General features: G+C 40.0%; 2 protein-coding genes across 8 annotated transcripts in view; one reads left to right on the forward strand and one right to left on the reverse strand.

Annotated features, from left to right (window-relative positions):
• Nucleotides 1-21,096, forward strand: part of gab2 (GRB2-associated binding protein 2) — a 289,403-nt gene extending 268,307 nt beyond the window's left edge. Inside the window, exons 4-10 of one of the 2 annotated variants that reach the window (XM_069890993.1) lie at nucleotides 2,550-3,148; nucleotides 5,021-5,115; nucleotides 12,029-12,314; nucleotides 13,654-13,744; nucleotides 16,140-16,242; nucleotides 18,595-18,717; nucleotides 19,434-21,096. In XM_069890993.1, coding sequence (XP_069747094.1) covers nucleotides 2,550-3,148; nucleotides 5,021-5,115; nucleotides 12,029-12,314; nucleotides 13,654-13,744; nucleotides 16,140-16,242; nucleotides 18,595-18,717; nucleotides 19,434-19,574 — 1,438 coding nt within the window. In that variant the 3' untranslated portion in view covers nucleotides 19,575-21,096. The remainder of the gene's footprint in view (nucleotides 1-2,549; nucleotides 3,149-5,020; nucleotides 5,116-12,028; nucleotides 12,315-13,653; nucleotides 13,745-16,139; nucleotides 16,243-18,594; nucleotides 18,718-19,433) is intronic. The other variant, XM_069890994.1, reaches the window with a different exon arrangement.
• LOC138739266 (ubiquitin carboxyl-terminal hydrolase 35-like) overlaps nucleotides 3,195-25,625 on the reverse strand; it is a 151,259-nt gene continuing 128,828 nt past the window's right edge. For 4 of the 6 annotated variants that reach the window (XM_069890988.1, XM_069890986.1, XM_069890989.1 and 1 more), the window contains one exon: nucleotides 3,195-3,335. The gene's annotated coding sequence lies outside the window, so the exon portion shown is untranslated. Of the gene's footprint in view, nucleotides 3,336-12,433; nucleotides 12,558-25,625 lie in introns of those variants that run through there. The other 2 variants (XM_069890991.1, XM_069890987.1) reach the window with 2 other exon arrangements.

Below are 25,625 nucleotides of genomic sequence, written 5' to 3' on the forward strand. Positions count from 1 at the left end.
AGCTTGCTTTCCCAAAGTTCAATTGACTAAATTTTATTCTAATTTGTAGTCAAAATGTGATCAAATGTGATAAATGTGAAAACTGAAGAAAGTAGCTTATTTCATATGTTTTGGTCATGTTCCTTGCTTTCCAGTTATTGGGAAAGTATCTTCCATACCTTGTCTTTAGTTCTTAATATTAATTTGGCTTCTGTTGTGCCTCACCAGCAGCAACTGAAAGTTGCACAAACAGATGCATTAAGTTTAACTCAACAAAATTTATTAACAATTGTCAATAATATAATTATAATTATCTCAATAAACTCAACACCCAAACATAAGTGTTTATGGCAATGGTCTCAACCTTTTTCTTTCCACTCACATACCACTTTAAGTTTTCCCAATGCCATAAGTGCTCTGTGATTAGTAAGGGATTGCTTAAGGTGGTATGTGGGTGGAAAGAAAAAGTTTGAAAACCACTGTTTTAATCGTACCTAATTGACTTGTTATGTGCACGGTTTCATAACTCCAAAGGAAATGGGCCAATGACAATTTTCCTCAAGCAGAATATTTCAGTAACAATTGGGTCTCGAGCAATGATTCTCAACCTTCCCTTCCCACTCACATACCACCTTAAGCAATCCCTTACTAATCACAGAGCACTTAAAGTGATATGTGAGTGGAAAGAAAAAGGTTGAGAACCACTGCTTTATGGCAACCATATAGTAACAATGGATTTTTATAGTGTGTATGTGAAAAAATACTCAGACCATTACAGTCTAAGCTCAAATGCCCCAAAATAAACCCCCTAGTCAGTCCCATCAAGTAAGTCAGTTAAAAGAACAGTCCACAGAATCTGGTCTCCAGGCTTTAATGCCTTAGTTCAGTTGTGCACAGGTCTTTGAGTCGTGACTGTGGTCACTGAATAGGCTTATGACCTTGGCAGATGAACACAGGAGACTTTCCTTAGTCTCTTGTGTGGTAATAACCACCTTCAGTTTTCTCACGAGAAAGTTTCTCACAGTGATCTCCTGGTCACTAGCACAAAGTCCACACCTCTGAAGCCCTCTTTGGGGTTGTACCAAATGACCCTCTGTCGCATGAAGTCTTCTCTGCCATAACCTGCCTTGGGTTATACCAAGTGACTTTTGTCACACTAAGTTCTCTTTTCGAAAGGGAACTGGAGAAGCCCAGGTCAGACACACACTCTGGGAATCAGAGTGTAAAATCTGCTGTCAGAACAGCAGTGCTGGCACGTGTGAACAGAGCAGCTCAGCCTCCTGCCTTTTTGCTGAAGCTGCCAGGTGAACACACTGACAATTCATTCCTCAGTGCACTGGTCAGTTTAACTGCTGCAGTGCTGTCTTCGGCACACCTGATTGGAGGAGAGGGGTGGACAGCAGCGGGCATGCTCTCAGTGAGCCCACCAGCTTCAGCATTTTGCTCTCACGCTCCACACAGCTGTTCACTCTCTCATCTCACAGTCCGTCACTGCCCCTTAACAGAAATAAAACTGTCCATGGTCCATAACATTCTTAATCCTTTTCTTGCCCTACTTGGAGTAAATAAATCAGCTGATTTAAATTTGTCTGGGCTACAATCCCATGTAGTTGGCTTTGCTCTTCTTATTGCCAGAAGGGCTGTACTTATGAGATGGAAGGATACTGTTCCTCCTGCACATACTCAATGGTTATCTGATGTGATGGCATGCATGACTCTGGAAAAAATTAGATGCTGTGGTGATATGACCACTAGCCTACTGCAGGGGGCAATCTCTGTACCTGCAGGAAGATCACCTCAGGGGCTGACTCCACCTGGGCGGCTGTCAATCAGCCGACCTAAATCTAAACCTGAGCCAGTCTCTCTGAGCCAGTCACACGGGGAACCACCAAGGCATGAACTGGTGTTCAGACATTTACTGGAATAAAGCCTGTTGTACAGTCCTTTGAGTTCTGTGCTTCCTTGCTGCTACCTCAGCGCTCCACAGATGCTCTACTAATATAATGAAATTTAACTTTTTTTAATTTATGAGGTCCTTTCCTTGATTATATTCAGAATATACAAGATTATTGGATCCCATTTTATGGTTTGGTTGTCCTTTCTTTCATGCATTAACGGAACATATATATTTAATCATAACTTCACAGGGGAAAGGTTAGATTATTAGAGTAGTTTTTGTTTTGTATACATTTTGGGTATTTTTTGTCTCTTTCATAGGTTGTTTTCAGCTATTTGTTAATATACGGTTACTTTGGTAGATATATATTCTTGTTATTACGTGTGTGTTTACACATACACACAAAACTCAATTAAAAATATTGGAAAAAGGAGTTTGTACTTTGTATCTGCGTGGGATTTCCTCCCACCATTCAAAACGTACTGGGGGTGTAGGGAAATTGGGTGGCATGCACTCGTGGGCCAAAATGGCCTGTTCCTGTGCTGTATGTCTAACTTTTTTTAAAGAATTAAATATATGTGGAAAGGGAAAGGACTTAATGCTGAGGTGGGAACAAAATCTTCACTATGAGGAACTGAACCAATTTCCATTTGAGTCTGTTTGTATTATCTAGGAGTGCCAGTTTTTCTCAGTCGATGCACTTGCCTGGGTCGTCAAAGAGGGATGGAGAGACAACTGCACAAAAATCACCACGGGGTTACTCACATTGTGTCAATGGGATCAATGGACAAATTCATGGCTTTCACAGTTTACCAAAACCAGCAAAACAACACATGGAGCAAAGAGACACCATGACATACGACTTGCCAAGGAGTCTGGGGTCCAATGAGATGGTCAGATTTGGCTCACCAGGGTTGGACAATGATGATGAAGCAGTGTACACATACAATACTCCCAATAACATACTTTGTCGACGTCTAAGCGAGATTTCCACAGACTCCTATGATGTTCCGACCACACCTACATCCATCTACCACATTCCAAGGACATTCACCTTTGACAAAAATCACAACACACTCTCTGGAAGCTCTGGTGACTCAGCCTCTGCTCCTCCCCCGCGACCACCAAAACCTGCACAAGGCGATTGGAAAATAGAAGGAAATAGCCCCAAGCAACATTCTCGAAATGGCAAAGGCAAACAAACAATGTCTGCGGCAACCATCCCCAGAAGAAACACTGTTTCTGCAGTGGATAGCAACAGACTTCACCGAGGTAATGATTTAATCTTGGAAGTACCTGTAATATATTTTGAAGTAACATGCATATACTTCACTGGGTCAAGTGTGTCAGCTCCCTGTGCTCAGGTCTTGAAAGGAAAATTCCACCTGTCTGAATATTATTCCTGACCTTGATGGTGGCAGGAGCAAACTTGATCATTCTGATATCCCTTGTCTTTAAACTAAACAAAAAGCATCAAACAGGAGTTAAGTCATCATGCTACATCTGTACAAAATGTTGATGAGTACCATGCAGTACCATACAGTTCTGGTGATCCAGCTACAGGAAGGATATCATTAAACTTAAAAGGGTGCAAAATAAGATTTGCAAGGTGTTACCAGGCTTAAATTATAAGGTCTTTTTATGCCAGGCCTCCGCTTCGAGCCCGGCTTCAAACGCGGATAAAATTTTAAACTTACCTATTTAGGGCTGCCCCAGGGCCGCTTTTATGCAGAGCGGCATCCAGATCCACTGTAGGCAGGGCAACTGTGGCTGTTACATCACCCATCGTAAATACGCAGCTGAGCAACAGCTGTCTTCCCTACCCATAATCGCCCACGCAGCTGGAACCACTCTGCGTTTCCCAGAACGGTTCTAGCTGCATGAGGGATTATGGGTAGGGGAGACAGCCATTGCTCTGCCGTGTATTGAGCCACCGGTGAGGTGCAGAGGCCGGAGCCCAGCCAGGGAGGTTATCACACACGCTGCACCAGGTGCCCCCTGACGGCTCCATCTGCCCGGCTGCCCCTCACATGAAGGGGTCATGGAGGGAACAGGGTGAGTGAGTGGGAGTGAGAGGTGAATCACGACATCATCAGCCCGCACCTTGCAGTGGGTGTACCTTTATGCAGTGAGGTGGTGGACACCACTCCACCTAGCGTAACCTTGGAGAGAGATTGGAGTCGCCCTCTTGCAGCTGCTCACGGGCCATTTATGAAGGTAAGTTTTCCAATGTGAGGGCAGAGAATCTCCACCTTTACATTCAGATTTTTTTGCTTTATAAAAGGGCCTATTAAGAGAGACTATGACTTTATTTTCCTGCTGCATAGAGAAGGCCGAGGAGTAACCTTATAGAAGATTACAAAATTATGAGGAAAGATGCAGTAAATAAACATTGTCTTCTTCCCAGAACAGGGGAGTCTAAAACTTGGAGGGGAAATTTTTAAAAGAGACCTTTTCATACAGAGGAAAAGACTTGCTAGGGATGTTGCTGGGTCTTTAGGAGTTAAGTTACAAAGAAAGATTAAACAGGTGAGGACTTTATTCCTTGGAGCACAGAAGAATGAGGGGAGATTTGATAGAGGTTTACAAAATTATGAGAGATATAGACAAAGTAAATGCAAGTAGGTTTTTTCGACTTAGATCAGGAGAGATAATAAGAGAACATGGCTTTTGGGTGAAAGGGGAAAGGTTTAGAGGGAACTTTTTCACTCAGAGAGTGGGGGGGAGTGTGGAACGAGTTGCCATCCAACATGGTAAATGCAGACTCACTCTTAAGTTTTAAAAATAAACTGGATAGATACATGGATGGGAGGGGTTTGGAGGATTATGGGATGGGTACAAGTCAGTGGGACTAGCAGTATGATGTTTTCGGCACAGACTAGAAGGGCTGAACAGCCTGTTTTCTATGCTGTAGAGATCGATATGAAATGTTCTGCCAGTGGAAGTGATAAAGGGAGGCGCAAAGTTTAAAAGACATTTAGTAAGGAAAGGTTTTGAGTAATATGGGTCAAACGTTGGCAAATGGGACATACTTAGGTAAACATCTTGATCAGCATGAATAAGTTGGGCCCAAGGCCCTGTTTCTGTGATGCCAAACTTTATGGCATGTAAAAAAAAATCCAACTAATGTTTCTATTTTATCAGCTTCTTCGTGTGAAACATATGATTATCCTTCTCTTACTGCAAATACCGAAGGCCATTCCATGGAGTCTGTAAATGATGGATTCAGCTCTTACTTGGTAAGAAATACAGTTATATTATTGCAACCCATTATGCCACTGCTTTCCCAAATCTCTGACTCTAATATTTTCTTGTATTGTGCATTCTTCTGTAAATTCTATAGCTTTCACTGTGAACCAATTTTGAGATTCAAATGTCAGTAATCTTCATTGCTAATTTGTGAAAACTGTAGTGACTCTTAGAGTCTACGTTTGCACAGTCAATTGCAAGAATCTACAAATGGATGACAATGATTTCCCCCCCACCCCCCCCCCCCCCCCCCACCGGGAAATGTTTTTGAAATCCCTATTTAACCTTGAAAATGATTAAGGTGTAACTGACTACAATCACAGCATTGGACGCTGGAAAGATAGGCTGAGTTATTCCAGCATTTCACTGTTTTTTCTTTAACTACAATCACACTGTCTTCAGACTACTGTGTTTCACTCAGTAAATGAGTGATTAACAGAGACAGTAATAGTGTAAAAATTATTTGAGGCTTTGGCTCATGAGGTTTCGACGAGCTTGTTTCCAGTAAGGCAAGGCCAGGTATGATCTTTGTGTTTAAATAGTTGATGGAGACAATAGCTAGGGCAGTGGAATGCTCCGAATGCAGCATATGGAAAATCTGGGACACCACAATTGTCCCTGATGGCTATACCTGCAAGAGGTGTATCTAGTGTTAGGGAGCTGGAGCTGGATGAACTCCAGATCATTCAGGAGGCAGAGGCAGTGACGGAGAGGAGCTTCAGGGAGATGGTCATCCCCCAACAGTCAGGAGGCAGGTCATTGGGTGACTTTAGGAGAAGGAAGGGGAATAGGCAGACGGTGCTGAGTGCCCCTATGGCCATTCCCCTCAGCAATATGTATACCATTTTGGATACTGTTATGAGGGAGGGGAACAATCTGCCAGGGAAAAGTTGTATTGGACATGTCTCTGGCATGGAGTCTCACCCTTTGGCTCAGAAGGAACAAAGGGGAGAGCTATGGTGATTAGTGACTGATTGATTAGGCAAAGATATAAGAGGTTCTGTGAACGAGATTGAGGCTTCCAGATGGCATATTGCTTCACAGGTGCCAGGGTCAGGGAGATGCTGATGGAGTTCACAGCATTCTGGAGGGGGAGGGTGAGAAGCCAGAGATGTCATGCCCCTCGTGGAGACCAATGACGTAGATAGGATTAGGGATGAGGTCTTGAAGAGGGAATATAGGGAGTTAGGAAAGTTAAAATGCAGTTCCTCAAAGGTGGTAATCTCGGGATTGCTGTAAATCACGAAAATCTGTAGACACAGCTGAGTTTATCCAGCATTTTGTGTTTTTATCTCAGAATTGCTGCCTGTGCCACACGCGCCAGAGAGGACGTTGTGGCAGATGAATACATGGCTGAAAGGTTGGTGCAAGGGGTTCAGATTTGTGGATTATTGGGATCTCTTCTGGGGAAGATCTGATGTGTACAAAAAGGACAGGCTGAACTGGAAAGGGACTAATAATCCTGGTGGGCAGGTTTATTAGAGTTGTTGGGAAGGTTTAAACTAGTTTGGCAGAGGGTGGGAACCAGAATGTGAGTGCAGAGAACTCGCCAGAAGATCAAAATCATGATGCAATGTGTTCTGAGTTTCTGAGGAAGGACAGGCAGCGGAGGAAGCATAAATGTAAAGGGTTTGACATGTCTATTTCAATTCTATGAGTATTAGGAATAAAGGGGATGAACTTCGAGCATGGATCAGTACATGGAACTACAATGTGTGGCCATTACAGAGACTTGGCTGGAGGAAGGGCAGGATTGGCTGGTGTAGGTGCCAGGGTGTAGGTGTTTTAAAAGGAATAGGATGGGAGGTAAGAGAGTGGAGTGGGGTCTGAGGGGTGGTGAGAGGTAGCATTACTGGTCAGGGATAGTATCACAACTGTAGAAAGGGAAGATGCTGCTGAGGGATTGTCTATTGAGACAGTATGGGTAGGTCAGAAATAGGAAGGGAGCAACACTGTACTAGGAGTAGTCTATAGGCCCCCAAATAGTGCTTGGGACACTGAGGAGCAGTTAAGCAGGCAGATTTTGGATTACTGCAGGAAATACAGGGTTGTTGTTATGGGAGACTTCAAATTCCCTACTATTGACTGGCACTTCCTGACTGCAAGAGGAATAGATGGGACTGAATTTGTCATGTATGTTCAAGAAGGATTCCTGACACAGTATGTGGAGTAACCAACAAGAGAAGAGGCCAATTATGGGTAACGGCGGACCTCTCAGTGGGTGAGCATTTTGGTGAGAGAGAGAGCACAGCTCCCTGAACTTTATCATAGCTATAGATAAGGATAAAAGCAGACAAAATGGGTGCGTGTTTAATTGGGGAAGGGTTAATTACAATGGGATAAGGGAGGAACTAGCAAGAGTAAATTAGAAACGATGTTCAAGGGTGAAAGCACAGAATTAATGTGGTGGAAGTTTAGGGACCACTTGTGCTGGGTTCAGGATAGGTTTCTACCACTGGGACAGAGAAAGGATGGTAGGAAAAGGGAACCGTGGTTGATGAAACTGATGAAGCAGCTAGTCAAGAGGAAGAAGGAAGTATATGTTAGATATAGGAAACAGGAAGGGCTCATGAGAAGTATATGGTAGCCAGGAAGGAGCTTAGGAGAGTTCAAAGGCAGCATGAGAAGGCCTTGGCATGTAGGATTAAGGAGAACCCAAAGGTGTTCTATGCGATATGAAGAACAAAAGTATGAGGAGAATGAAGGTGGGGCCGCTAAAGGATAAAGGAGGCAACTTGTGCCCAGAGGCGGTGAAGGTTGGGGAGGTCATAAATGAATATTTGCTTCAGTATTATAAGAGAAAAGGACCTTAATCAGGGTGAGGTCAGAATAGAAAAGACTTGAAAAGACTTGTGTGCTGGACACTGTTGAGATTAAGGAAGAGGAAGTGTTGCAATTTTTTGAAAATATTACGATTGATGGGTTTCCAAGGCCAGGCATGATATACCCCAGGTTGCTGTGGGAAGTGAAGGAAGAGATTACTGGGGCAGTGACTATGATCTTTTTGTCCTCTAGCCACAGGGGAGGTGCCAGAGGATTGGAGAATGGCAAATGTTGTCCCCTTGTTTAAAAAAGGTAATAGGGAGTATCCTGGGAATTATAGATGGGTTTGCTTGCATCAGTTATGTGCAAACTCTTGGAGATGAATCCTAAGGGTAGGATTTATGAACATTTGCAGAAGTACAGTCTCATCAAGAATAGTTAGCATGGCTTTTGAAGGGAAGGTCATGACTCACGAGCCTAGTTGAGTTTTTTGAGGAGGTAACAAAATAAATTAATAAGAGTAGAGTGGTAAATACATGAATTTTAGTCAGGCATTGAACAAGGTTCCCCATGAGAGACTCATTCAGAAAGTCATGAGGCATGGGACCCATAGAACCTTGGCTGTGCAAGGGAAGTATTCTGTTTGGAAGTCTGTGACTAGTGGAGTACCACAAGGATCTGATCTGGGACCCCTGCTCTTTGTGATTTTTATAAATTACCTAGATGAAGAGACGGAAGGATGGATCAGTAAGTTTTCAGATGATACAAAGGTTAGAAGAGTTGTACATAATGCTGAAGGTTGTCGTAGGTTACAAAAAGATATAGGCAGGATGCAGAGTTGGGTGGAAAAGAGGCAGATGGAGTTCAATGTGGATAAGTGTGAAGTGATGCATTTTGGAAGCACAAACCAGAACGCTGAGTACAGGGTTAATGGTTAGTTACTTAAGACAATGGATGAACAGATCCATTGTATGGTCCAAATCCATACATCAGTCAAGGTCACTGTACAGGTTGAGAGGATAGTTAAGGAGGCCAAGGGATGTTGGGCTTTATTAATAGGTGGATTGAGTTCAAGATTCAAGAGATCATGTTGCAACTTTACAAATCTCTGGTAAGACCACACTTAGAGTATTATGTTCAGTTCTGGTTGCTTCATTATAGGAAGGATGTGGAAGCTATGAGGAGAGGAGATTTACCAGGTTGTTGCCTAGATTGGAAAATAAGTCATATGATGCAAGATTAGAAGAGTTGGGACTTTTCTCTTTGGAGCATAGAAGGATGACAGGAAACTTGATAGAGGTTTACAAGATTATGAGAGGCATAAATAGGATGGACAGCCAGCACCTATTTCCCAAGGCAGAAAGAGCAAACACCAGAGGACATATGTACAAAGTGAAGGGAGGGAGACATCAGGGGTACGTGTTTTTTTTTAATGCAGAGAGTTGTAGGTGCCTGGAATCCCTTGTTGGGGATGGTGTTGGACGCTGAAATATTAGGGACATTTAACAGACTCTTAGATAGGCATATGAATGGAAGAAAAATAGAGAGTTATGGGGTAGGGAGGGTTTAATACTTTTTGTTAAGGAATATATGGGTCAGCACAGCATTGAGGGCTGAATGGCCTATACAGTGCTGTAGTGTTCTATTGTGGTGCGAAGTCTATCCCTTTAACTAATTTTATATTTAAGCAATATTAAAAAATTCCCTGTTTCAGGGTAAATATAATTTTAATTCTTAAGTAACCTCAAGGCTCAATGCCATTCTAGGTCCAATCATTTATTTTACCATCACAAAACCTGTTTATTGCTGTTTGTCTTAATTGCAATTGGCTGCTAAGCCTTAGGCCTCAGGAAATTGGTGTTTGCTCAGCAACAGCCATACTAGGGATCATTAAATCTTATCCAGTGCACTTTGGCACTCTCTGCAAAATCTGGCCAGTATTTCCTAAACTTCATTTCTGTCATTTTCCTAACTTGACAATGAAACAACTGCTTATCTGTACCTGGAGGCAGTGACATCAGAAATGGAGGGATCTGTCTATCAGTGGTTCTCAACCTTTTTCCTTCCATTCACTTACCATTTTAAGTAATCCCTATGCCATTCATAAATTGCTTAAGGTGGGATGTGAGTGGGAAGGGAAGGTTGAGAACCACAGCTCTAGACCCACTTGTTACTGAAATATTCTGCTTGAGAAAAATTGTCATTGGCCCATTTCCTTTGGAGTTATGAAACCATGCACATAACGAGTCAATTAGGTACAATTAAAACAGTGGTTTTCAACCTTTTTCTTTCCACCCACCTCCCACCTTAAGCAATCCCTTACTAATCTCAGAGCACCTATGGCATAGGGAACACAAAGTGGTAGGTGAGTGGAAAGAAAAAGGTTGAGAACCACTACTGTAGATGTTTGATGATTCTGAAGAGACTTGCTTCTCTTCTTTGTTGTGATGCCTATTTGTGCACCTTTGCTGGTAAAGGAAACAATTTTTAAGTATTTATATACATGGTAATAAAGGAGCCTTGAAAATCTGATGTGGCACAAGACTGTAAATGCTGGAATCTGGACAGAAAAATTCTGAAGGAAAAATCAGTAGGTCAATTGCATCTCAGCAGGTGGATGGGGAGGAATTGCCAATGTTTCAGATCAAGACCCTTCATCACAACTTGATGAGAGGTTTTGACATAAAACAATTCCTTTTCTTTCACAGAGCCTGGTAGGCCTACTCAGTTCCTCCAACAGACTTTTTTTGATCATCTCTCACTCACCAAAAAAAAATACTTGACAGGGAGCAGAATAAAAATTTAGTCGACTGGTTCCAGGGATGGTAGTTTATCTGACACGTTGGATAGACTGGGTCTGTATTCTTTGGAGTTTGGAAGATTAGGTGATCCTTTAGAAAATTAATATTTTCTATGAGGCTCAACAGAATGAACATTGGGAGGATGCTTCTTCTGGGTGAGTCCAGAACCAGGAGTCACAGTTTCAATACAAGGGCATGTCATTTTGGACTGAGATTAAAAGAATTTATTTGATGCGAAAAAATGGTGTCTCTTTGAACCGGAGGGCTGAATCAGCTCTGTTCGTGAGTTTGTTCTAAACTCTGAATAATATATAAAGGAATATGGAGACTGTGCAGGAAAAAGGCATTAAAATGAATTTGTCATTATATTAATGAATGACAGAAAAGGCCTGAACAAATCATTAGCTTCTGTTCCCACTTTCAACAATTCACTTATCTCAGATCACTCTTAATTCCAAGCTCTCTCTATTTTGTTCATTACCTATTATCTTTTTGGAGAATGTCACTACAGGAGTATATAGGAGTAGAAGTAGGCCCACTGTGTCTGCTGCATCATTCTAATCATGAGCTGATCCATCCTCCCACTCAACCCCACTGCCTGGCTTTCTTCCTGTAACCCTTGATGCCCTGACTAATCAAGTACCTGTCAATCTCTGCCTTAAATACACCCAACGACCTTTCACAGTCACCTCTGGCAACATTCCCCAGGATTCAGGCTATTTTTCCTCATTGATTTTGCATTGTATAAATTAGCCCAAACTCAGCTAAGAACCAAGAAAATATTGTACATAAATTCATTACTAGTCCTTCGATGGTGAAATGAGCCAGAGACCTGGGTTTTATCCTGACGTTGGGAGGGGGATGGGGGTGCCAGGATGGAGTTTGTATGCTCTCCCTGTGACCCCTGTGGCTTTCCTCCCACATCCCAAAGACCATGTAGCTTGGTAGGTTCATTGGCCACTGTAAATTGCACCATGTGTGGAGGGGAGCAGTAGAATCCAGCTGTGCAGAAGAGTTCACGTGACTGTCAGAAACATAAACAAATATTGGATCAATTGAAGTTTTTAATTAGGTGTTTGAGTGATTGATGATCATGATGGATTTGGTGGCTGGCCTGAAGGCCAGCTTCCCTACTGTATCTCACTTTCTGTGACTGAAATTTATCATTCTTTCAGTCTGTTTACAGGTCTCCAAGTAACTTGAAAGAAAGTAAATTATTTTCTGGTTTTTGAAAGTGACTTGCAATTAAAACAAATGCATAATGTTATGCAAGATCCATTACAAGGTGTCTTGTTTTGGTTTCAAAATAAGTTGCAATGAAGTTCTTTTGTCTTCACAGAGAACAAAATTCATAGAAGCCCAATCAGAAAGTGTGGAATCTGAAGATAACTATGTGCCAATGAACCCCGGTTCCCTGTCCCCATTCGTTGTGACCAGTCTGGAGAGTCAGCAGGATGTCTACATACCCATGAGCCCTGGACCCCACCATTTCGATTTCTCTGGATTCTCTTCAGCTACATTTCCTACCCGTAAAGGAAGTTCAGCTTCTTCCTGCTTCAAACCCAATTTCCCTGCAGACTTGCTGCCACCTCCAGTCAACCGGAATCTCAAACCAGACAGAAAATGTGAGTTTCATCAGTCTCATCTTCATTCATATGGAAAGATTTTTCTAACAGATCCACAATGGGATAGCATGTAGCACAGTGACTGACCTACAGGACTGGTAATTCAGCGATCAAGATTAAGACAGTAAAATCCCTGGTAACCAGCACCTATGGGGATTGGTAGATGCCGGATAAGTGTATTTTCCAGTTGCTTGAGATGCTTGAATTCAGTGCTCTGGGTTTTCAAACTCCTATCTGTCCTGCCTGAAGTGATGGGTGAGAAGAGAGAAACCAGGGTCATTGTGGACTGGTCGACCTACTTGTAATGTGCTCCAGTCTTTTAGTTAATAAAAGCCTTGGTTTGGATCAACAAGTCTTTGGTTCTTTTGGCACGCATTATACATTTAAATTTAATAATTTGTCTACGATCCTTATAATCTTCAACTATTGATAAAATCTCACTCTTTTCCCAATTAACTTTATATCCCAACAATTTACCATAATTATTCAACAAATCTTGTAATGACTTTAATGAAGTTTTTGGATTAGTTAAATATATCAAAACATCATCTGCAAACAGACTAATTTTATATTAATTTTCTCTCACTTTAATTCCCCTAATACTAAAGTCTTGTCGAACAGCCTGAGCTAAAGGTTCTATCACTAAAGCAAACAAAGCAGGTGAGAGGGGACAACCTTGTCTTGTGGAACAAAACAAATTAAAAGATTTCAGACCTCTGTTCTAAGCTTGTCATGGGAAGACGTTACAAATCAGACCAATGAAAAGATTCAAGGAAAGCCTGAAAGCCACCCTGACATAATGCAACATCCTCTACCAATTCCTGAGAATCTCTGGCCCATAATTGTCCAGAGTGGCAAAAGAGCATTTCGGATGGTATTGAGAGCCTCAAGGCCATGCATTCCAGAGCAGAGAGGCTCCATGTTAAACACCAGAAGGAGCAAACCATTTCACAAACTCCTTATTCACCTGTCCATGGCCACCAACTGTGGAAAAGTTTACAGATCCCATATTAGTCTCGCCTGCCTTCTCAGAACCCACAAAAGCAGGGATGAAAGTAAATAATCCTTGATCCTAAGGGATTGCTTAAGGAGAAGATGCAGTTCCCTATTGAACTGTTCAAGACAACTGCAGCTCATAACAAATGCTGGTATTGTTCAAAAAATATTAATCAAGGCTGATTTTCAATCTCCTGGTGGAGGAGTCCATTGTCGGGTTTTTAATCTTAAAAATGGACAATAAAGTAGAATCATTTCAAAGATATCTGTGAGTTTATATGCTATATAAGTCACTAATTAATATTATGCTCCTCACTCCTGTAACTTGTTTTTAATATTTCAGCCAAGGCAGGACCTCTGGAGGCAAGAAACCACTCAGTGATTGATGAGCTTCCCTTCAAGTCCCCCATTACCAAATCATGGTCCAGACCAGTGTAAGTCTTCATTTTAAAACACTGTGTCCACATCATAGGTTATAACTAATGTATAATAAAATTAAATCTTTACATTTTGCTGCGGGGAGGGACAGTCGGGGAGCTTCTGTAACGAGAAACAGTCAACATTTTGGCCGGCAACTATTCATCAGGACTATACAATGACACTCCTGACAAATGATGACAGACCCAAGGCTTTGATTGTTTCTCTTTCTACAGATGCTGCCTGACTGGCTAATTTTTCAGCATTTTTCATCTCAGATTTTCAGCATGTGCATATTGATTTTCAATCTTCTTTCTAGAGATGGTACACAAGTTAATTGAAACTCATTGCATGAAAATGGTTATTTCATGGATTTAGATTACATAAGTGCTGTGGGGCATTTTATTGTCCTTTTTATGGAAATTCTTGTTCGAGGCTCTGTCTTTGCAATTTAGGCGATTTCAAATCTGCAGGAAATTTGCTGCAATCATGATAACAGAAATTTTTGGAAGGTCCCAGTAAGTTAGTCAACACCTTTGGAGAGTGAAACAGAGTGAATGTTCAGTTTGATGACCTCTCATTGAAGCAGTAAAAGAAAAAAGAATCAATTTTTAAAGTACAGAGAAGGGAAGGAGTGGAGAAGCAATGGAATGTCTGTGATAGAACGAAAATTTCCATTTTATAACTTTGTGACACAAATGTTTGATGTTTCATGCTTCAAATTAAAATCATGCCAGTTAAAATGCTTTATGATAAAATAAATAAATTACACATATTTAGCCAATCCTCTTCCCAGCAACAACCTCTAGCAATCCTGGCTTAAATTCAACAACTTTGAAACTGATTGATATAGAACTAATTCAGGGTGTTACAATTTGCGTTACATGGAATGCTGGTTTTATTACCTGATGATAAATAATATTTATTTAATTTCTGCTTGGTAGGGATGTCTATTTAAAATAAAATCAAAGATTGATGGAAATACTTAAAGTATCAGGCAGCATCACTTGAGAGAGTAACAAAAAAATGAGCTGCTACTCATTCTAAGCACAGAGGCAGTGAAATGGCGGTGAAGATGGCAAAAAATGCCAGCCTGACCTGCTGCACATTTCCAGGATCCTGCATTTTCATTTCACTTTCTAATATATTGGTGTCCATAACACCTTTTAATCCAGAATCAACCTTCTTCCAGAAATGTTTACCTGGAGTTTTCCTCTTCTGGGGATTTGGGATTCAGTTTGTTTTCTTTATTAATGCTTGTTTTCAAAGTATTTGTTTTTGTCCTTGACAGCTAGATCTCTGATTCAATTCTCATTAATTCAGCTGGAATGCTTTGGATCTGTCAGCTGTTAGAGGCTTCCATGATAAATTCAGCAATCCTCAAGATGACTGCTACCACAACCTGTGATCTACACACTGCCAAATCAGGACACTCTCCACCATCTTGCTCCATCTCCAAGTGTTTTCCTGAATCTGCAGTTCCATTTCATCCTTTGCCTTCTCTGCTCCATTAATAAACCCACTTCGTTTTTCTTCAAAGATTCCGCTTTTGTACGCTTTGGGTCCCAACAATCATATTATTCCTCTCTGCTCTTTCTGTTTGTCTAACTCCATCCAGCCTCATCATTTGATTTGAGTCCATACCTCCCTCCTGCATTTCACTCTTGGAGTTCAACCAATTAGTCTTCAGTAAATATCTCAGCTTCATCTACTCACGATGTCACGAGAATTGGTTTTGAACTTGCTTGACAGGGTTCAGCTTTACCCAGGTAAACTTCTTTTGTCAGAAATCTGCACCCATCTCCATAGTGAACACTTTATTTTTTTTTAAAGTTTTGTTCCTCTGGCTTCTTGCATTCTCTCCAAATGTCCAACCACCCTTGTCCACATTTTGGTCTTTACCTTGACATAGAAATACTGAAAATATGGTCAGGAATAGGCCATTCAACCCTTAGAACCGACTATTTCATTCAATATGAACAGGACTCGTTATTTATCTTAATTCTATATTCCACCTGTCACCATATTCCTCATGCCTTTTGCATCTTAAAGATATTCTATATCTTGGACTCCACTGCCATCAACAGTAGGGAATTCTGTAGGTTCACTCTTCTCTGAATGAAGACATTTGTCCTCATCTGAGTCCTAAATTTCTTGTTCTCTAACCTGTGAGCACTGCCCACCTCCCCTCACATTGTAAGCACTTTACCCAGGGAAAGTAACCTCCCATACCACCAGTAACAAAAACATTTAAAATAATTTATTCAGACTGCAGGGAATAACAATGGTTCTTACAGTAGAAAATTTTCATGAAGCAGCCTACGCCATCTTTCCCAGGATTGGTCTCTCTACCATGAAAAGGATATAATTTCCATACAGTTTCATTGAAAATTGTTCCATTATTGGTTCCAGAGCTGCTGTAAACCCCATTTCATCAGAAAATTGTCGCCCACTGTCAACACAAAGTATCACCAGCACTGACTCAGGAGACAGCGAAGAGAATTATGTCGCAATGGTAAGTGGATGAAAAATATGCACCACCATTTCAACAACAAATTGCAATGAAGTTTATCAAGATACAGTCTTAATTTGAATTATACAAGCACATTAAAATTTGAAACAATGGGTTTTCCATTTCCTTCAAGTATTGTTGTAATGCCTTCTGCCTCAGATAAAATGCATAAATATTTTGCTTAAGAATTAAAAACGATACAAAGTCTATCTTATTTCCAGTTAATCTTTAGTTTCATTTCAAAATGCCATTTTATTTTGTTACTTCAAAGACCTCCAAAAATGCAAATCCCTGCTTGGAGAAGCATGCTCATGAAATTTGAAAATCCTTGAGATTTTACTGGTGTTCTTTTGTATTAAGGCACTGGGCACTTCCACACAAAACTATGGTCCAAATATACTTAGCAGAGAGGAATCCAGTAAAAAGAGGTTCTAGTATCCAGCATCTCTCAATAATTAACTTTGAGGCACCATTCACAATACAGCATCAGTGAACTTGCCAAGATTGGGAGCCAACTACAGACAAGTTACATGAATCTCAGTCATGCATTTCAGCCAGCATTCCAGGTTCTGTCCCCACACCTATCTTATCTGGACCTATCAGAGTTGACTGCATGGTACAGAGGAGGAAATTTCCCTGGAAACAATCGACTTTGATTACAAAACCACATGAAGCCTATGCCATCAGGACAAGCATGGACAAGGAAATATTCTTCTCATCATTGCTCAATGCAATCTCTGTTGATGAGTCTATGTTTAACACTAATGGAAGAAACACTTTTTGAGAGAGGTAGGGCACAGAATATTTTCTAAATGACTGATTTCATTATCTCATCACCAGATGTAGCACAAAATCTGACTGAGCTGACCAAAACTTGAAATGGACAGCTAATGTCTGATGCAGGCTAATGAGGGAAGCAGTCAAGGAATAAACCTATTAAAGCTCACTCTTACCAATTTATCTATGCAGCTACACCTGCCAATGGCATAATTGATCAGAGTCACCTCTGCAGACTTTAGAGTCTATCTTCACCATGAGGCCTCACTGTGTGTGATAAGTAGAATGGATCTGGCAGTTTAGTTTGGGCATCAATGAAGCAGTATTATATTTTGCCACAATTCATGTCCTTATGGCCTGGCGAATCCCTTAAGGTATCATCAAGTCCAGGGAAGAACCTTCAGTGTTTGTAGAAAAATATGCTGGGAACAGTCCCAGGCCAACTAAAAGCCTAGTGAAGTCACAGCAAATTCATGCCGACATGTGAAGGAGCATTCACAAAATCGGATCAAATTAAAAAATAGAAAGAAAAGTAAAATATAAATTCATCACAACTTTTCATTTGGTGAATCTGGAATGATATACTTTGATCTAGATGCTCAAAAATCATTTCAGATGATTGTTTCAACAGAAAACTGATACCCTTCCTAAAAGAAAAAAAGTATTCATGATCTTAAGATGTTCCACAGCACTTTACAGCTAATGAAGTACTTTTAAAAGTGTATGGATTGTTGCAAAGTGGGTAATTGCCCACTTTCTTCAGCTACTGTACTGTATTCTGTATCTAAAAGGCAATTATTCCAAAAAGCTTTTCTTTTAAAACAAAAGCAGGTTAATGGAAGTTTATCCATTGTAGTGGGCTTCCAATATTCAGGTTCCCATTCTAAAACTGCCTGAAGTAGTAAAATTCAGACACACAGGAAAATACAGATGCTAGAATTTGAAACTAAACACAATCAACTGGAGGAACTCAGCAGAACAAGTCGCTAGATAAAGGGTTTTAGCTTGAAACATCAAGCATGCTTTTTCTCCAACTGATGCTGAGTTCATCCAGCAGATTGAATTTAGTTGTAAAGTTCAATTTAATTTAACACAATCCAGGCAACATTCTACCCTGTGCCTTTGCAAAACCTAATTGGTTGTGTCATGTGTATTATATAACATGACACTTAAAGGTTGAAAGTGATTGTAGTAGTTGTCAGGCTGATCTGTTTATAAACTCATTCGTGGGTTTAATAAATGAAAATAATCCTTAAATTGGATCATGTTTTGAAAATTCAATTTGCAGGCATTTGAAGGGGTATGTGCACCCATCCTTCATGTAGACAATCACGGAGTCCATGGTCATGCTTATTTCCTCCTGTTTAAAAAAAAGTTCTGCTTACGGATGAATGAATGAACTATGAATTTGTCGTGAAATTTTGCTCTATCGCTTTAGAAAAGAAGTCATTAATCATTATTTTATAAAAACTCAAGCAGTCATTTTTTTGAAATGAGATAGATTTCTACTTACTCTTCTATTAATGAAATCGAATAAGCTGGAAACTGTATTATTTCATTCAATTTATTTTAAAATAGCAGAATCCGATTTCTACCTCTCCCATGAATGCTGTGACTGGCAGTCCTATTACCAGGAAGACTGGAAATATTGATTATTTATCCTTGGATTTCCAGCCCAGTTCTCCTGGTCCTCATCGAAAGGTAAACTATTGACTTTTTGACAGTATCTAGTGAAGTAACTTCATTAATTTTTATTATTAAACTGTTAAAATGTTCTTGATTTAAATTTGGTAAAAGATAAGGTATCAGAATGAGGGAAGATGCATTTTTTTCCCCTGAAGTACCTCAAGATGGTAAAAAGCAAACAGATTTATAGTTTCTTTCTTCTTGGGTATATCCATTTTTGTAAATTCTTTGTGTAATTGAACAATTACTTTTAGCCATCTAATATATGAAAAGCTTGGGACCAGATATTTTTTGGATAACTGAATAATGGCTTTCAGCCCAGTAGCATCAGCAAAATACTTGTATCACTGGTTAAAACATCAAAGAACAATGAAAGGCTTTTCAAGCATGAAGTAATGTTTAATTCTTACCTAATGCTTCCTCCTTTTCACTGACATAGACAGTGCTATCTGCAGACCTTTTTGCCATTGTACAATACACGAGAGCCCCATTCGATTCAAAATGGTGATAACAGCATGTCAGAGCCCTACATGATCTTGTTGGGTGAAATATTTTTTCAACTAGTGATGTCATGTTACTACCGAAAAAGTTCGAATAATTGAACTTTTTAGTTAACTGAATTTTAGATATGGGGAAATGTACTGGTGCTAATTTTGGCAAGAGTTAAGAAATAGCAAATGTATTCAGTAAAAATTGTTTCTTGTAATGGCCTGTATCTTGTATCTAACCAGCCTTCCACGTCCTCGGTGACATCAGATGAAAAGGTGGACTATGTGCAAGTGGACAAGGAGAGGACCCAAGCTTTGCAAAACACCATGCAGGAGTGGACTGACGTGAGGCAATCCTGTGAGGCTCTGAAGAGTTTGAAGTAGCAATACAACTGATAAATAGTGTAGAGCTCGTCGAAAGAACCAAAGACTTGTTGATCCAAACCAAGGCTTTTATTAGCAAAAGACAGGAGCTCTTCACACGTAGCCAACCAGTCCAGAATGATCCGACCTGGCTAGGGACACAACCCTTTAAGGCCCAGACAGTAGGCGTGGCTTAGCTCTCAGCCAATCGCTGTAAGCACAGTCTAGATACTGTATCTATATACATTGGTGATAGATCTGTACTATCACAAATAGAAAGATAAATTATTTCCAGTTCTGATTTTTAAAAATCTGTATTTTCTGACCAAGTTGTGTCAGAAACAGAGAAAAGGCATCATCTTTTGAAAGGCCTCAAAACTTCACAAATGGCTTTTGATTAAAAATAACAGCCCCTTTATTTGTACCTGTTCACATCAAAAGTTTCATTCTCCGAATAGTCCCATATACTGCAGAAGGTTTCAGAGTCCTCAAGCAATCATAGCAATTCATTGTCCTTTGTTAAAATATAAGACTTGTCAAAGTTATAAGAATACTACAACACAGGGTAGGAAAACCAACTTTTTTTTGCTAAGCTTTTATATTCACATTTGTGAAACTAGCATGAGTGATAAATCTGTGAACACTTATCAAAAAATCCCATGAAAATTTATAAATTTTGCTGACCACATTGAATTGCGATATAGGACACAAAAAAATATTTAAAGAAACATTCCAGTTAATGCACTTAATAGGGACTGAAGTGTTATTGAATTATCTCACAATGTAATAACTGGCTGGACAAATTATGGAATTAATTGATAACTTGCCACTTAAAACTCAAAGTAAAAAACTGTAGGTTTTGGAAATCTGAAATTAAAAACAGAATACTAGAAGTACTCAGTAGTTCAAGCAGCATATGTGGAGAGAGAAACAATGTTTGGGATGAATCTTCTGTCAGAGCATAAAACTGGGAGGCTTCAATCAGAAATAGCTCATAAAGCAATCTTGTTTCAGTTGCAAGACATATTGAAAACCAAACCTTAAATGTTTGAGGAAGATCTACCTCTTTGAATCAGAGGAAGTTGATCACAAATGAATCTTTCCACTTCTGGGAATGTGCCCTCTTAAAGTACAAACGTACTTTAAAATGTTACAGGATTTTAAAGAATTTAGAAATTTTGAGGGGCGCACTAGATGAAATTCTCAGTGATTGCACAGTATGGAATGCCAAGCAAGTTCCTTGGCAACCTTGCAACTAATATCAATATAACTTTAAAAATAAATACTGACATTACTTCAGTATTCAAAAACCACTGAACGATGCATATTTGCTAACCATATAGAATTTGGATACTAGCCAAAAATATTTATGATATTCAAAACATTTATTCTTTGGTTGATTTATTTAAAATGTCATCGAGTTATGTACAGAGAAATTATTATTATTAGAAGTGGTGTTTACAAATCCTTCTTAACAAATTTTAAGATTTTCATTATTTTATTGTTCATAGGCAAAAAAGCAAATACATTTGAATTCACACTCGTTGTCAACTTGATATGAAATCTGTTTGGTTAAAAAGCAAACTTTTTTTTCAGTGACATAAAAATTATTAGTTGGATCCTCAATGGAAGTTGTGAAGGAAAAGTGAACAGAGGCTTCAGATGTGGCAGCGTTAATTTTTAAATTTAAACATTCAGCACAGTAACAGGCTATTTTAGCCCACAAATCCATGCTGCCCAGTTTACACCCAATTAACCTATACCCCTGGGACATTTCGAACAGTGGGAGGAAACTGGACCCCCTGGGGAAAACACACAGGGAGTACATCCAACTATTTACAGCGTGCGATTTGAACCCTGATCCCGATTGCTGGCGCTGTAAAGGCATTGTGCTAACCGCTACGCCAACTGCTGCACTAATGGGGAAAGATGAGAGAATACTCAACTGGAGAATAAATGGCAGCATGGATTTATTGGGCCTAGCCCCCATCCCCTTTTATTGCACAGTGAATTTCACACAAAAACATTCACAAAATATCTATATTAAAAAATTAGGTTTCATCATGAATTGGTGCGCATTAAACTGCAATGTCCTGAATTTTTTGTAATCAAGTCATAGTCCAAATTCACTAGAGCATATTTAGACAAGATTATAAATAGCAAGGTGATTTTTAAAAATTATTATTATGCCATTACATTTTGTAGCGGGGAGTAAAATTGTGAAGATCAAATATTATTGTAAATCATCTGAGTCTCTTGTCCATACGGGGACTAAATTCCCAAGGTGAGTTGAGCCAGATATCAAGGCAGCACTTGACTGAGTGTGGCATCAGGGAGAATGAACTCCAGTGGTTGGGATCATAGCTTGTACAAAGGGAGTTGGTTGTTTGAAATCAATCATCCCAGCCCCAAGACATCACCACAGGACCACCTTAAGATCACTGGCAGTGCACTGCCCTCCTTTCATCAAAATGCCAGAAATAGGAGTCACTACAATTAAGAGGCTTAGCCTCAGAGTTTGGGAGAAGAGAGCTACTTTATCCCAGAGAATAGTGAATCTGTGGAATTTTCTACCTCAGGAAGCAGAAAAGGCTTCCTCATTTAATATATCTAAGACACAGATTTTTTTTTAAAGTAGTGGTAAAGGGGAAAAGGCAAGTAGGTGGAGTCCATAACCAGATCAGCCATGACCTTATTAAATGGTGGATAAGGCTTGAATGGCCAACTCCATGTGCCATTCCTAAACCAATGAACCCTCCATGCAGCAAAACCTGGTATGTACAGTCTGAGCTACAGATGACTAGAGATACACCAACTAATGACCATTTCCAACTAGAGAGAGTTTAGACACATCCCCTTGACATTGTGACATTGCCAGTATTGAGACAACAGATAAACATCCTTGGGCTGAGGATAGGAAACGGGTCAGAAATTATCAGAAACTGCTGGCTTGTCATGTGGTGAGATGCACATTCCATGACCCTCTGTTGTAGCTGAATCTAAATACCAGGGGCTTTGCAAAGGCATTGGCATAATCATGATAGAAAACTTATCTTTTATCAAAACCCACAACCCTTAACACCATCGGTGAAAGGTCTTTTCCTAAAGAATATCCTATCTGGAACTCTCTGATCTATTCATTTGCAGACTTGGTTATTCTAGGCTATTCATGTGACATTTTGCAGAAAAACATTTGACTTCCTCACCATCAGATCTTTCCAAGCTAAAGCAATAGACTTTCTGGCCTTATTACCAATTTGCGACTTCGAGAGCTCCATCCCACTGTAAAATATTCAATCCAGTCTCATCGCTATCAGATTAGACATTTCTCCATGGTAAGATGAAAGCTCCTACCTCCACAAACAACAGCAAGACCTCGTGAGTTGATAGCATTCCTACCATAGCAGACTGGAACCCGAGGTACAAATTCATCTCTGCATCCAAGAAGAGGAGGACCTCAGCGCTGAAAGTATGGGCTGGTATATTGCACTGTTAAGTGTTTGCAATGCTATTATACACTAACCAATTCAAATTTCTTTCACCCTGGCTGCAATGATCTGCACTTTCAAGGAAGGAAAGTGATCTGATTGCAGAGATATCTTCTAATTGTCTCTCAGAACAACAACTGAATTGAGGACATCATTTTATCCTCATTGATCGCATGTAGACTGGGCCACATTCACAGATAGCTTGAGTGCAGATAACGCATGCAACTAGAAAAGATAACATAATTAAATTCAAAAGTATGGACATTTTTGCTTCAAGTCTGCTGAGTATTTTATGTAGCGTTGGTCTCCTTAGAGAAGAACCCCTTGAAGTAATTCTGAGATGGTTTATTAGACGATCAGCTTGAATGGATGAAATGAATTATGAGGAGCGATTGGACGGATTGTTTGTCTACACAATGGCATTTTTCTGATCTTGGTTGATGCATGAAGGGTGAAATGTTTAGGGGAGATATCAGTGGTAGGTTTTTTTTTAATGTAGAGAATTGTGGGTGCCTGAAATGCCTTGCCAGGGGTGGTGGTGGATGCTGAAACATTAGGAGCATTTAAAACACTCTTAGGCACATGGATGAAAGAAAAATGGAGGGTTATGAGGTAAGAAGGGCTTTTTTTTTTACTGTGCTGTAGTGTTCTATGTCAGAATATGAAGGGCCTTGACATAGCAATATGAAGATGATGTTTTGTCTTGTGAGAAAATAAGAACAAAGGTCTCATTGATTAAAAATTATCAGTTGTCATACAGAGATGAGGGGGAAATTTTTTTCTCCCAAAAGCCATGAAAGCAAAGTCTTTGAATATTTTCAAGTCAAAGGTGGATAGACTTGAAAAACAAGAGGATGAATAACAAAGAAATGAAAGGTTACTCTGAGTAGAATGCATATTGTCAACTTAAAGTAATTCAGCCATGGTTAGATTAAATGACAAAATGGCCTTAAGGGACAGAGGCTTGTATCCTGTATCTTTTTATGTAACAAGATCAATCACAGCAAGTGATTACGAGGTGGATAGAGAAAATCTCCATTTGTGTTTTCAAAGTTTCCCTTAAAACAATGTCTAGTCTGCAGCAACTCATGGGAATCCCTTTCCTGAAATTCCTCAAAATTGTGCACATTAGAAGTTAAATCACAGCATCACAGCAAACCCACAAGAATGAAGGAAGGAGCCTGGCATTTCCTATGCCTTCCACTTGCCTGCCTTGTCAAAGATCTCCCATTACCCCTGTGGCAGTCTACAGACATTGGTTTGTCAGCCAACTAGAACCCAGAGAACATCTGTTCTAGTTGACTGACAAATCGAAAGCACTATCCAAAAAAATAGGAAGGAAGACCTTTTCAGTATCAGGGATGTTTTCTGTGAGTGGAAAGAGAAAGGTTTGAAAACCACTGTTTTAATCATCCCTAATTGACTCGTTACATGCACGGTTTCATAACCCCAAAAGAAATGGGCCAATTACAATTTTTCTCAAGCAAAATATTTCAGTAACATTTAGGTCTAGAGCACTGGTTCTCAACCTTCCCTTTCCACTCACATACCACCTTAAGCAATACCTTACCAATCACAGAGCACTTATAGCATAGGGATTGCTTAAGGTGGAATGTGAGTTTAAGGGCAGTTTGAAAACCACTGGTCTACACCAAGCAGAAGAGGAGACTGTTATCTGCTGCATAATACACAACCATGCCAGTCATTACACAAAAGGAACCTGAAATGGAACATAGAAAGCAGTGAGGACTGGAGGAACAGTGAGGAAAAAGAAGACTAATGGAAGGAAGTTTTTGATTCTCATCCTTGTCTCTCAGCCAAATGACGAAGGCAGGGATTGGCCCTGCAAGAATAGATGAGAATCTCCTGAAGCATTTTCATAAGGAATCCACAAAATAAAATCTAATGGGATCAAGGTAACAGTTCTATTCTCAAATCCTTAACATCAATGTTGTGCACAAGTAACCAGTTAGGAAAGCTCAATTGACAGAATCCCTTAACATCCCTCTGTGCACATCCACATTTATTGAGAAGGTGAGATACAAAGTAAGCTTTACTTCTTTTGATAGTGTGCAATCCCTGCTACAGCAGGGCTGTCTGAGACACCAGCTTGATCTTGAATTGTCTTTTTGCTTCGGTAATGGCCTTCAAGATGATGTACCTGGTCTTTCTGTATATTTTGTAATCACCTGATCTGAACATCACAGATCTGGTCTTCAACATTTTGTGGATCTCTTGGTTCATCCTAGTTTCTGATTTGGATACACCCAGATAGTCTTAGTAGAAACACACTCATTGACTCAATTCCTCTAAGTTAGTAACCACTGTGACATATTCATTCAGATCAAACACCATCATTGAATATGGCCCAATTCACTGATTCCAGTCAAGAAGCTCCACTTTTCTGCCTCCTACACCATCTCAACACAGTCTTCACTGCTGGTTCCATGCTTTTCCCTTTCTGTCTGTCTGCAAGAAGCAGGACTACAGCCAGGGGGTCTGACCTTCCAAAATGTAAGGTTAGAATGGAGCAGTGGGCATACTTAATGGTATGTAGCAGTGGTTGAGAGTATTTGATCCTCTG

This window comes from Narcine bancroftii, chromosome 7 (genome assembly GCF_036971445.1).
Source record: "Narcine bancroftii isolate sNarBan1 chromosome 7, sNarBan1.hap1, whole genome shotgun sequence".
Lineage (NCBI taxonomy): Eukaryota > Metazoa > Chordata > Chondrichthyes > Torpediniformes > Narcinidae > Narcine > Narcine bancroftii.